Source organism: Ascidia mentula, chromosome 8 (genome assembly GCF_947561715.1).
Source record: "Ascidia mentula chromosome 8, kaAscMent1.1, whole genome shotgun sequence".
NCBI lineage: Eukaryota > Metazoa > Chordata > Ascidiacea > Phlebobranchia > Ascidiidae > Ascidia > Ascidia mentula.
Window position 1 is genome coordinate 11644630 of NC_138573.1, and position 12277 is coordinate 11656906.

Below are 12277 nucleotides of genomic sequence, written 5' to 3' on the forward strand. Positions count from 1 at the left end.
TATCGCGGCAAAAAACGTTTTGTTGAAACATGTTTACGATACATTGCGTTTTACTCTTTAATCTGCGGATTACTTGATTTTTTTAGATCAAAAATTTCTGCTTCTGTAGAACTTGAGATTTACGAAAAATATATGCGACAATCCTACATTTGTGCACATTTTTTCAGCAAAAGTTTGGATGTGTAAAAACGAACTGGGTTTTGGTGTGTAGGCCCATGTATGCTTGAAGTGTAACAAATTTAAACCAAGTATTTTCGCTATATCAGGATCATTACAGGAATCCAAGTCCTTCCATTATACACTCAAAAGAAGATATACCCACCTTTTGCTGACATTTGCATTCTATCAACATTAAACAATTCAACAAAAAAACAATTATCTGCAATATACGCATGTCACGCAATTGTCAAACCACCTGTTTACGATACGACCAGAAATAGTATGTTTGGTTCGTCACCATTGGCTCGAGACAACTTTCTTCCGATTTTACTGACGCACAGACGCGCGGTAAAATTGCGTGACGCTGATTACCTCCCGACTTTTTCGTGAAACCGCCTTGAGTTTATAAAGAGGCGTACTTCCAGCCTCGGGGTTTAGTGTTGCACGTAATGTGGCCGACCGATACCTAAGTAGAGTCGCGTGTCCAGTTTCAGGTTATAAATCAAGCAAACTATTTGAGCAAAATGGGTGGTAGGCTATGGAAAGCCTAAATCTTACTTTTAATAGACCGAAGTATAAATTTGTGTTGCAGTTGAGTCTTGTAAATTGTAACAGATTTTGGACTTTTTATTTTTAAATTTGCTCTCGGTATGTGTAATTTATCGCTTTTATTTATTGTGCTCGGTTTGATTTCTGCAACGGCAGAAAGCACTTCGGCAAATTCTGATGTGGAAAATGATGGTAAGTGCTGTGACGATAAAACAGAAAGAATAACCAACATTTAAATAAACGTCTCATCGGCAAGTACATGATCTACTCATTACAATTTATATTGTATCGTTTTCAGGAAATCAACGATCGGAAGAAAACAGAGAATACAATGTTCCAGGTTTTTCTTGTGACTTTGATGAAAGTTACTGTGGGTGGAAAAATGACACTAGTGCTGACTTTACGTGGCAACGAAATTCCGGTGATACCCCTTCGGAAGACACGGGTCCACCATGGGATCACACTACACGCAGTAAGCACGAAGTGAAACGCTTTACTATTATGTTTGTGGTTGTTGCCACAATGAGTACGCTGTATCAAATCAAATAAATTAAAAAGAATCATGATACAAATACGTCACAAGTGCAAAGCATGGGAACGCGTGAGCGTTACTGCATCAACCACTGGCATTCAAAACAAGACTTGCTGCGTTTTTGGAATGATTAAGTAGCCCATACAGTCTTGCGTCGATTGCCTCGTCGATTCGGGCCTTTAATGGACTTTAAACAAATCTGCTTGTCGCTTCACTTAATGCCTTTGCGGGCGCGTTAAGCATAATTCCAGTGGAAACACAATCTTTATTGGCTGCCTTAAATGGACTGAATGTTTCTTGACTACAAAATTTCCTCGAAAGCAGATAATATTATGGGTTCAATTCGCCGTTACACCAGTTATCATATCTTAAAAGCGATCAGCTGAAGTAATCTGGTTATGTTTAGGTAAAACCTCTGGCTCGTATGTTTATATTGAAACCTCCCATCCACGCCGGGAAGGCGACAAGGCTCGTCTGATCAGCCCAGTGATAGAAAAACCGGGAAGATATTGTCTGAGGTAGACTCACCGCTTTACGACCTACAGCCACACATTTGTTTATTATCGTGTGCTCTTTTGTACAGTTTATGGCATCACATGCACGGTGCTAACGTACAAGACTTTAACATTCACACGAAAGGTGTCGCGTCGAAAAAGATATGCACCATTGCCCACTTATCAGGTGCTTGGTCGGTAGTAACAACTTCCCAGCAACGAATTTTCGGTAGGGATGGGGACTGGTGGAATGAACAACAAACTGAATTCGAAACAACGGAAGCCGTCCAGGTAATTGCAAGTTCTGAGCGTTGAAATTAGAGTATAATCCGCCTGGAAGTTTAGGGTTGGCCACTGGTAATTAACTTTGCGCCGCCGCAGCGTAAAACGCAAGAAAGATCTGCATGGATCAAATGTAATTTCACCATGACCCAAACAGTAATAATTTTGAAGGAAAATATGGCATTTTGTGGATTTTGCGTTTTGAGTTAACATCTTAACTCCCTGCTTTAAACTTTACACGTCTAATTTTGAGATTGCCTACCTTGAATTGTGTGGTTGGTCGCATGGGCGCTGCCCAGACTGCCATGAGAGTGTATGCCAACAGAGGGTGTGTATGACTGTTAATCTTGTGCGGCAAAATTCTGCGGCTTTACAACCCAGCAATCACGTGAGGTAATGCTAAAATCTGTTTGGAAAGCAGGTGGTGAACTGTGCCATGAGACCGTACAAAGTGCAATAATCCCGCAAAACTTGGCTGCATATATTATAAGTCATGTTGCCGGCAACGATTTTAAGTTGTGCCCTGCCAAAATCACCTGCCACATGGTGGTAAATATTTTACCTGGAAGTAGGTGTGTAAAGATTAATTGTGGTTCACAACCATGCAAAATCGTTGGCAATATGTAAGGTGCAGGTGTTTGCTGTTATGTGGGTGGCTAAATACATTTTTCACAACTTTACGCACATTCCGTTGCACTGACGAGGAATTTGTGTTTAGGTGATTCTTGAAGCTACACGCGGGGAGAATTACCGAGGGGACATAGCTGTAGACGACATCGGCCTGAGGGCCTCGCCATGTTCAAACAGTAAGTCTTACCGGAAAATACTTCCAGTTTATTGTCACCACACAGCCCTGCCCTCGCGCATCGCAAAATATTTGTTGGATAAATTCTTGTCTCGTGTTGTTGCATAAATTTCAAATTTTTTTGGTAACGCCTACACAGTTTCTAAACGTAGATAGAATTAAACCTGTTATTTTGGAAGTTTACATACATCATAGTTGTTAAATCCTCAACATAAGTGCAAAATTTAAATAAAAGAACAAATGTTTTGAAACTGTGTAAATTTTTGATAATATTATTTTTTAATTTTTTTCTAAATTTTGCAGAAATAATCGATTGCAATTTTGAAAATAACACGTGCGGTTGGACTCAAATGTCGGGTGATCAATTTAACTGGCTGCCTAACACGGGGGAAACTCCTACCAGAGCGACAGGACCGATATATGACCACACTACGGGCTCAATAGGTATGAAAAGTGCAAAAATGGAATCAGAGAATTTGAATTAGGCCTGTGTACCTTAAACTTGAATTATTTTGTATATTTTTTTCCTTCTTTTTTATAGAGGGAAGATATATGTATGCCGAAGCATCATGGCCCAGGGAGGAGGGAGATAAAGCCCGCCTACTTTCCCCTCCAATAGAATGTTCGGGCGAAGAAACGCCCATCTTTACCTTCTGGTGAGATGTGATTTACAAAAAAATTTAAATTTAAAACAGATTTGTTTCAAAAATATAATATGGTGTGAAAATTTGTACAAAAATAATTTAGTAATGGCTGTATCTACTGATTCACAGCACAAATCAGTACGCGCCTGATCCAGCACGTAACAAAATGGCGTTTTGCAAATATTAAGTGCGCAACAAGAGAATCCAAAGTTCCTAATTCGAAAAACTGCTTCGTCTTTCATTAATTTAGAATTTTCGAAAATTCAATGTTTGAATAATAAGTATCACAAGGATGGCAACGTTTATATTTCCACAGGCTAAAATCAGTCTTTCTTACTTTCTCTCTTTCTTACGAAGATAAATACGTTTTGCTAAAATAAACATCGTCGGTTTCTTATTGAAATAGAATCTTCAAAAATAATTTGAATACTAAAGTATACAGTGTGTTCAATTTGAAAAAATTAGCCCATTGTTTGTACAGATAGCGGTCTTAAATTGATATCACTTAATTAGCCTTTGTTTTTACTTCTTGTTGCATCATTTAGGCGTCTTGTTTACATTTTATCGCTTTCGATGAAATTTATAACACAGTTTCGAACTAATCTTTGCCAATCCTTGGAAACCAAACTCTAGTTCTGCACTGTACTGGTTTAGTAAATAAACGAAATTCCACCTTAAGGTGTTGTTCATCCTGATGGGCAGATAACACAAGCCCACCAGCAATGCACGTGGTTTTGCTTTATTCAGGTATTACATGCATGGAGCAAGCGTTGGTCCACTTCGGGTGCTTTTTGTTGAAACAGAACACGCCACAGTTACGAACAAACCGTCCTGGGTAACAAGCGGCGAGAAAGGTGCGCACTGGATTCAAGCAAAAATTCCAATTCCAAGCAAATACGACTCACAACGATTCAGGGTGGGTGAAAATGGGTTTCAAATCAAGCAAATAACTACAAAATCTCGAGAAACAAGAGATTTCCCAGAAAAATGCTTTCTGACATACATGGCTTTAAATAATTTCTTGTACTGTATCATTTATTGTTTGTGGACTTTTGAAGACACTTTCATTTACTCAGGTCATCATTGAATACGAGAGAAAAGGTTACAGGGGCGATGTTGCAATTGACGATGTTGCGCTTCTTAATTGTTATGATGTTGAAAGAAACCAGCAAATGGTGAACTGGACGATTCCCGTAGGTGAGGAATCAACCGTCACCAACGACATCTTTTCTCCACCACATGCGACACAGAGTGTTGAATTAAGCGCAGAAGATGCGAAACTACCAGGTACTGTCTAAAATTATCTTTGTAATTTAATATGGCAAATTTAAAGTTACAAAATCCCGATGCTAATACTATTTTGTGAAACATTAGTCTTTTTTATGTGGCGCAATTATGGACTTTATCAGATAAGACGTTGGAATACACCTTGTTCCGGGGCTTTTGCTAATCGTGCCAAAATTTTCTTACTTTCAGCAAATACTTTCAACGTATCATATTTGTCTGAAAACAAATCCAAATAGCAGGAGAAATACGCGCGTTTCGTGATAATAATGATTAAGCTGACCCATATAATCGGATTGAGGTGTCAATGAACAATACTCTGTTTGCCTGATCAGCACTTTGCTATTGTTCTTTGTGTTGTGGTTGGTGACTGTTACGCGGAAAATGGCGTTTGTTCAATAACAAGTGGCGAAGTTCGATCACAAGCTTTGACAAAATCATAAGCGCTTATTATACTACTGGCGCAGCGAGAAGTTGAGAAAGCATCAAAGCGTTGGGCAGGAACTTGAAGCTAGACAAAACGGGCGTCAAGTGTGTGTGTCTGCAACACTGCGTTCCGGTCATAGTTTTTTGCCTTTAACCGCCGAATGATGGGTTGTGTACACTGTACATGACATAATATTGTCGTGGTTATCTGCGAGGCGTATGTATTTGTTCAATAATAAATAAATCGAAGCTCTAAGACTCACGCGCGGTTAGTAAACGCATTTTTCACCACGAAGCGAGTGAAACCACATCAAATTAAAATCAACATATTGGTCCGTTTGCTTGGCGTCAAATAACGCCGCGAATATCTAAAAAACAAGATCGACACACTTTTCTCAATGTTCCTCCATGTGGAGGCTTGTACTAAGTCATATTACAATGTAATTTTGAGGTATATAGTCCTACCTGTAATAGTAATTTGCCCGAATTTTACCACACCTTTTGCTGAAAGTTAGGAATAAACACCGTACGAAGTTTTGTAACCTTTCGTATATTCTTTTAAGATGAGTCATGCTGGTTTGGTTGATTACATATAGGGACAATATAACGTTTATCACTTAGCTGGTCTTAATTGTGCATTCGACGATGGATTGTGCGAATGGAAATCCGGTGTGCGGGGTGACTTCAACTGGACAATAAATCAAGGAAAAACTCCCTCACTTAAGACTGGACCCATCGCTGACCACACTACGGGAGGTAAAACGCGACGAAGTTCGTGTAACTCATATAGACCACATGTCTGGAGATTACCAGCCTAATCCCGTATATAACATGGCTTGAATTGATTAAACTTGTAACGTGACCTAATTTGCTGCTTGGAGTGTCGCTTACGTCAGTTTGTGTGACTTCCGCTTCTTGTCTTAAGCTGGGTGGTACTTGTACATCGAAGCCTCTTCTCCACGAATCGAGAGACAAACAGCGATTTTACGAAGTCCCCTTATCTTGTCGTCGCTCCGAGTCTGTCTGCAGTTTTACTACCACATGTTCGGCGAAAGCATGGGCAAGCTGGAAGTTTCAACCGCCCGTGCTGGAAGCGGCCGGTACAAAAACTTTTACGCACATTACGTCAGCAGAAATGTTACGAGCTAGTTGCCATGACGCAACGATAACAAGCTATATTTACATGTTCGTGTGGCGCCATTACACTAAACTCATTGTAATCCGCCATGTCGTACACAAACATTGACCACCGGATAAAACGTATCTGCCTGGCATTAAAGTCACGGCCGAGTTTATCTCGATAATCTTTTTTCATCGAAAACGATGCAAACCAGGGGTGTCAAACTTAACTTCGGTAAATTTCTCCCCAGCACAAAATGTGTTGGACAGCCCTGATATTAACCACCACATTAATGTTTCATTTGTAGTAAGCTAAAATACATCTTGTAAACCATAGTTTTTATCGAAAATGGTCGGTCAACGGACAGCAAAGTTCCCATGAAAAAGACTGGCGTTACGTTGAGATCGACATCAGTGAGGGTTTCAACTATCAAATCGTTTTCCGCGGGGTTGTTGGAAATCAATTTTATTCCGATATAGCGATTGACGACATCAACGTGAAGCCATCCGCTTGTCGTAAGTACAGAAAAAATGGTATTTTAGTTAAATGTATCATGAGAATGTCATGTATTCTATTATTAAGGTCGTACCCAAACACTTGGACCTTCCTCCATTTTGCCACCAACGTCACCTGCTGGGACTAATGTTGCAGAGTTTGCGAAAGGTATTTCAATTTAATATTTTAGACGAACTACTACTTTATCGTTTATTTGATCGATTTTACAGTTGTGGATAGAATTTCCTGTAACTTCGACGTACTTACTGTTTGCTACTGGAAACAATCGCAAAGCGACCAGTTTGATTGGACAATATCTAACAAAGGGTTTACACCTTCTCCGAATACTGGGCCTACTACGGACCATACAGGAGGTATATACAGTCTTGCATCATATACAAAATACATCAACAGTGCGTCCTCATCATATACAAAAAATACAAATATTTTTGACCCACCGACAAAACGAAAAAAGAAATATATTACCATGCAACACAAGTCCAACATTGTGTGATTATTTTATAGTTAGCAGTGCTCCGTGACCTGTTTATCATTGACGTCCCATTTATAAACTTGTAAAATTTGGCGACACACCTAAATCCAATTTGTAAGAGTTATGACGTCACAATACGAGTGGTTTTAAATGCTGTACTGGCATAGAGTTCGGGCTTGGCGACTTATCCAACTGTGGTAACGAATAAAAATTGTCGTTTTTACATTGTGGCACACCTGACATCGTCTCGCGGCACATTTTTGTGTTAGGGAGATAAAGTGACGAAAACCAAAAAGTTGGTGGTTCATAAGTAATTAAACGTGAGCTGTTTTTTGTCTTTGTTTATGAGGTGTATGTCCGACTAGAACAACCTTTATCCAGCATATGGAGTGATGTGTAAAGAAAACCGACGTTTATACATCAAATTGAAATTGTTTTTGTTGTTGCAAGGTGGCCAATTTGCTTACATTGAAGCATCAACACCAAGGTCTCGTCACGACAAAGCCAAGCTTATAAGTCCGAATTTCAGCCTTTCTGAGCCGGCGTGTTTTTCCATGTGGTTTCACATGTTTGGAAACGGTAAGCTAATGTTCCCCGTTGCAAATATCCTTTTCTCTCTCATCAGTCGTTCGAATGCATAGCCACAGGGTCCCTCGCGGTGTATGCCGTTATTTCAACGAACAACACTGGCGGGAGTCACACTCAGCAAGAAACGACCACAACGCTTTTGTGGCGGCGTTTGGGGAACAATGGAAACACTTGGAATCAGCTTTATGCAAATTTAATGGTAAACAGAAAGAAAACAAACAGGTTTTGAGATTTTTGTAACTCATAATAAATTTATCATCACAGTATGGCGTAAACATGTATCTTGTGATCGAGGCCTCGACCGGCGAAAACTTCAGAGGTGATATTTCTATCGACGACCTTCAAATCCAAGCAGGGGAATGTCGTAAGTTTCATAACCGATAATCGGGCGCTAAATCTCCGTTGTCAGAATACGCTAAGGCAGACAAACCTGTTTTACATGCCTTTTGTTTAATTGCCCGTAACCAACCTATTGCCGACAAATACACAGCAATACTTAACTGCACATTCGACACGGGGTTATGCGGTTGGAAGCAGGATAAGAGCCAAGACGACTTCGACTGGACTCGAACTAACAACGGAACAGCGACACTTAACACAGGACCGGAGATGGACCATACACGAGGAAGTATGAAAACTTTAAGCAAAATTCTTCGCAGTTAAAATACCGTTTCATGTCTTTTATTTGTGTAGTTGTGAATGGGAAGGGATACTTCTTGTACATTAACTCGGAAAATCCTCGAGAAAAAGGAGACCGCTCTCGACTTCTGAGTCCAATTGTGACTCCCAATGGTCAACCAAGTATGTTTTGACTTATTCATTTATACCTGTCTGTTTGGGTAGAACTAAACAGTACGTCAAAATGCTAAACACTATGATATAGTGTTTTCTGTACGCAAAGATAAAAACAAGTGAGATTAGCGCGTACGTTACTTTTCGACAAAGCAAATGCAGCCGGTCAAATGACTGCGACAAATAGTTTTTATTGCATAATATTCACGTTTTGTGTTGTAAGTTTGTAAAACGGCGAGGAAGTTAGTTTTTTACGATTCAATGCACGACCACTTCGTATCTTTATTTTCAGAAAAATGTTTATCGTTTTGGTATCACTCGTACGGAAGTAACATCGGGGAGTTAAACATCTACAAAAAGTCTCCAGACCACAACGACCCGTACCTGAAAACACCTGAATGGTCGCTGAACACAGACGAAGGAGATCAATGGTTGCTTGCCAACATCGACCTAGACGATAATCATCCTTATCAGGTACTGTGACCGACTAACCTCCGGCAGAAAGACTGAACTTTCCCTAACCCAACTTAAACCAGGTGCAAGTTGACACTAAAAAGTGTGGAGAGAAGGTGCGACGTATGTTTGCGGGCTGCAAAACTGCCTCCGCCGCGCAAGGCATGCTGACTCAACATAGTGGCATGTTGTGCTTTGATGCGCTAAACAACTTTAGGTTCCATCTCTTATTCGTAGATTGTGATCGAGGGAGTGCGGGGCGATGACGCAATAGGCGATATCGCCATTGACGATGTTGGACTTGCCGACGGCCCGTGTCCGTCGTGTTGCGGCGATGACGTATTTCACTGCGGTAACGGATTGTGCATCTCAAGCAAACTCCAATGTAATGACAAGAACGATTGTGGTGACTGGAGTGACGAATCTGGTTGTCAAGGTAACAAGTGTTCATAAATGTTATCGATATTTCCGGTATCGATATCGATAGTTCACAATACTTACGCGTAATATTGCAGGTTGCGGCTGGGCTCCTATTCCTCCACAGACAAGTCATGATTTTGGAATACAAACTTCTCTTGGTTCCATTGGGCTCTTCCAAAGTGCACTGGGTGCCAGACGTAACTCAACAGTGGTAAATGGCATCAATTATAATTGCACCCAACTGAAATACTGCTTGTGATTGGATAACTTACAGTAGGATATTTATTTTCAGAGTCGGTTATTTAACGACATCGGTCTCATTGAAGTTGCGAAAATCCCCCATTTTCAATTAAAAAGAATCCGGGTCCCTAATCTTCACCTGTCGAAACTTGCCCAACCAAGCACTGGCATTAGGAAGGAACAAACCAAACCGATTCCATCACGTGGGTTACGACCTAAGACTGAAGTTGTGTGGGCCAGAAAGAAACGAGAGACGTCATCAAAGGGCGGAGGAAGAGCTGAAACAACCAGAAAACCGCGATATTCTTTTCCCGCGTTTTTCTTCAGGGCGTTTAGACCGCGTTCTCGCCCTCCTGTCTCTCGACCAAAAAAAAGGGCAAGGAAAGTTACCATCTATGGATCGTCCGCTGCTAAAAAGAGTAGTCGCCGCGCTGAACCAATCCCGCTGTGGCAGTGGAACATGATCAGTAACTCCCTGAACCGCAACAGATTTGGAAGCAGGTAAAAAGTTTTATGTAACTGCAAAAGTGAGTGTGACGTAGTACCGCACATCGATAAACAAACCTTTTGAATGTCGTGGTAACTTTTGATGCTGTTGGTATCCTGCAAGAAAGCAACAACAACAAAATAACACGATAACCTGTTTCCAGAAATAGCAAATATATCTGTATGTATTCAGGACTGGATTATTGCATCGAATGAAGCGAAGTGCGTTGATCAAAATCACCGGAGGAAGTCGTGCCGTTCCACACAGTTGGCCCTGGCAGGTTGGTTATTGTAACTTGTATCATGTAATATTTCGTGAATAACAACATTTTGTTTCAAATTTACCTGAAGGCTGCGTATTACATTTACAACTCTAAAACGGAAACCCATCATTTCTGCGGAGGAACATTGATCAACAAATACTGGATGGTAACTGCGGCCCATTGCCCTACACTGTATGTTTACCAAAAACTTCTGCATGACATTTAACCGTGCAGTTTTCCACGTTTTCGTTTATTTCCGCAGAGGTGACGATCAGTCGGTAGTTGTTGGTGCTCACGACTTGTACCAAGACTCGGGTACTGAACAGGAACTGAAAGTCGACGTTGTTTATATAAATAAGGTTTTCCAGTTTTCCGAAGACTTGGTCGGAGATATCGCTTTGGTTAAATTCAGGTAAATCATGAAATGTTATGCGAAGATTAAAGTGGTGATTAAGACTTAAACGATTTTGTTTACCAGATATCCGGCTCGCACGTCACGCGCAGTCCAACCTGCTTGTCTTTTGAAGAACGACGAACCACGTTTTCCATCTGGCTACAACTGTGCAATAACTGGATGGGGGCGTATCGACTCTGATGGTAAAAGAAGAGTTCACATTATTACAGTTTCTATGTTACTCTTTCTGCCACACCACATTTCAAACACTATGTAGTACTATAAATTTTCGGAATGAAATTGTACTCGTCAAACAAATCATATATTACACTTAACGTGAATAAGGTCTAACGTAACTATAGAGAAATACGTGCGATTCGTTTTGCAAAGGTGGTGTGGTTATAATTGTATTCGTAATAAAATACCTATTTTGTTTATTTCTATAATTTTATGAGTTTAAAAGCAACAAGAAGTTAGTATACTTACACATAAATATATACTTAGTTTTATATACTTGAAACTAAGTTTATCACATCATGATGTTGCAACTTCATTTCACTACGTATTTTTTGTGCAGCTCCAGGTGTTGAACAAATTTTGCGTCAGGGCGAGGCGCCAATTATAGGGCACGAAGTGTGCCAAACCAAGTTTTTGTCGGATTACAACTTACATGATTCCATGATATGCGCCGGTGCGACAGGATCCAATACATGTCGGGTAAGATTTATCGGCGACATCAAAGCAACCAACGCCGAGTTGTTAATTATGCACTTTTCTGCAGGGAGATTCCGGAGGTCCTCTTGTATGCAAAAGAGATGACAAAATTTACCTGGTCGGTATAACGAGTTGGGGCGACACCAAGTGTAAAGGAGACATTCCGGGTGTTTACACCAGGGTCCAAAGCTACACGGACTGGATAGACAGAATAATAGAATCTGAAAAATGTCGGCCCTGATAGTTTTCCTAGAAGGCTCAAACTTGTAAAGAATGAAAGCTGTTGTTCCGATGAGAGCAGCATCAGTGACAATTTCATCTGTTTGTTGCCTTTGTTTGAAGTTATCCGAAAGTTGCACTCTGATAAGATTATTTGTGTATAGCGATGGTAGCATTTCAGTCGCGTAAATAGTTCGTTTTTTAATCGTTGGCTCGTAATACTTGGCGTGCTCGCTGTTTATTTATATTTATTGGTCGAAGAACGCCCTGACAAGGCCTGTCCTGTTCATCTTTCATTTGCAACTACGAAACGCAAGCAATAAAACCGCTTCGACTATTTACGCTAATGTTATCGTCATGCATATCCAAGTGGAAAGGATGCCTTTAAAATGAACACAATTCGCAAACAGCTGTACAGCAAAGGA

At 40.4% G+C, this 12277-nt stretch overlaps 1 protein-coding gene across 2 annotated transcripts; it reads left to right on the forward strand.

The window, feature by feature from the left end:
• The first annotated feature begins 756 nt into the window (after nt 1-756).
• Nucleotides 757-12190, forward strand: LOC145912674 (MAM and LDL-receptor class A domain-containing protein 2-like). Of its 2 annotated transcripts, none has more exons than XM_083000228.1 (29): nt 757-900; nt 1007-1180; nt 1647-1758; nt 1824-2025; nt 2735-2822; nt 3125-3265; nt 3363-3477; nt 4213-4381; nt 4542-4752; nt 5797-5931; nt 6101-6275; nt 6632-6810; nt 6878-6958; nt 7021-7164; nt 7734-7862; nt 7925-8070; nt 8136-8235; nt 8362-8499; nt 8565-8672; nt 8956-9137; nt 9354-9552; nt 9632-9747; nt 9829-10277; nt 10456-10543; nt 10614-10717; nt 10788-10937; nt 11004-11122; nt 11497-11636; nt 11701-12190. In XM_083000228.1, the coding sequence occupies exons 1-29, from the start codon at nt 810-812 to the stop codon at nt 11872-11874; spliced, it is 4359 nt and encodes a 1452-aa protein (XP_082856354.1). In that variant the 5' UTR covers nt 757-809; the 3' UTR covers nt 11875-12190. The 2 variants fall into 2 exon arrangements, with proteins under 2 accessions (XP_082856354.1, XP_082856355.1); XM_083000229.1 differs by having other exon boundaries at nt 7931-8070.
• The last annotated feature ends 87 nt before the right edge of the window (nt 12191-12277 follow it).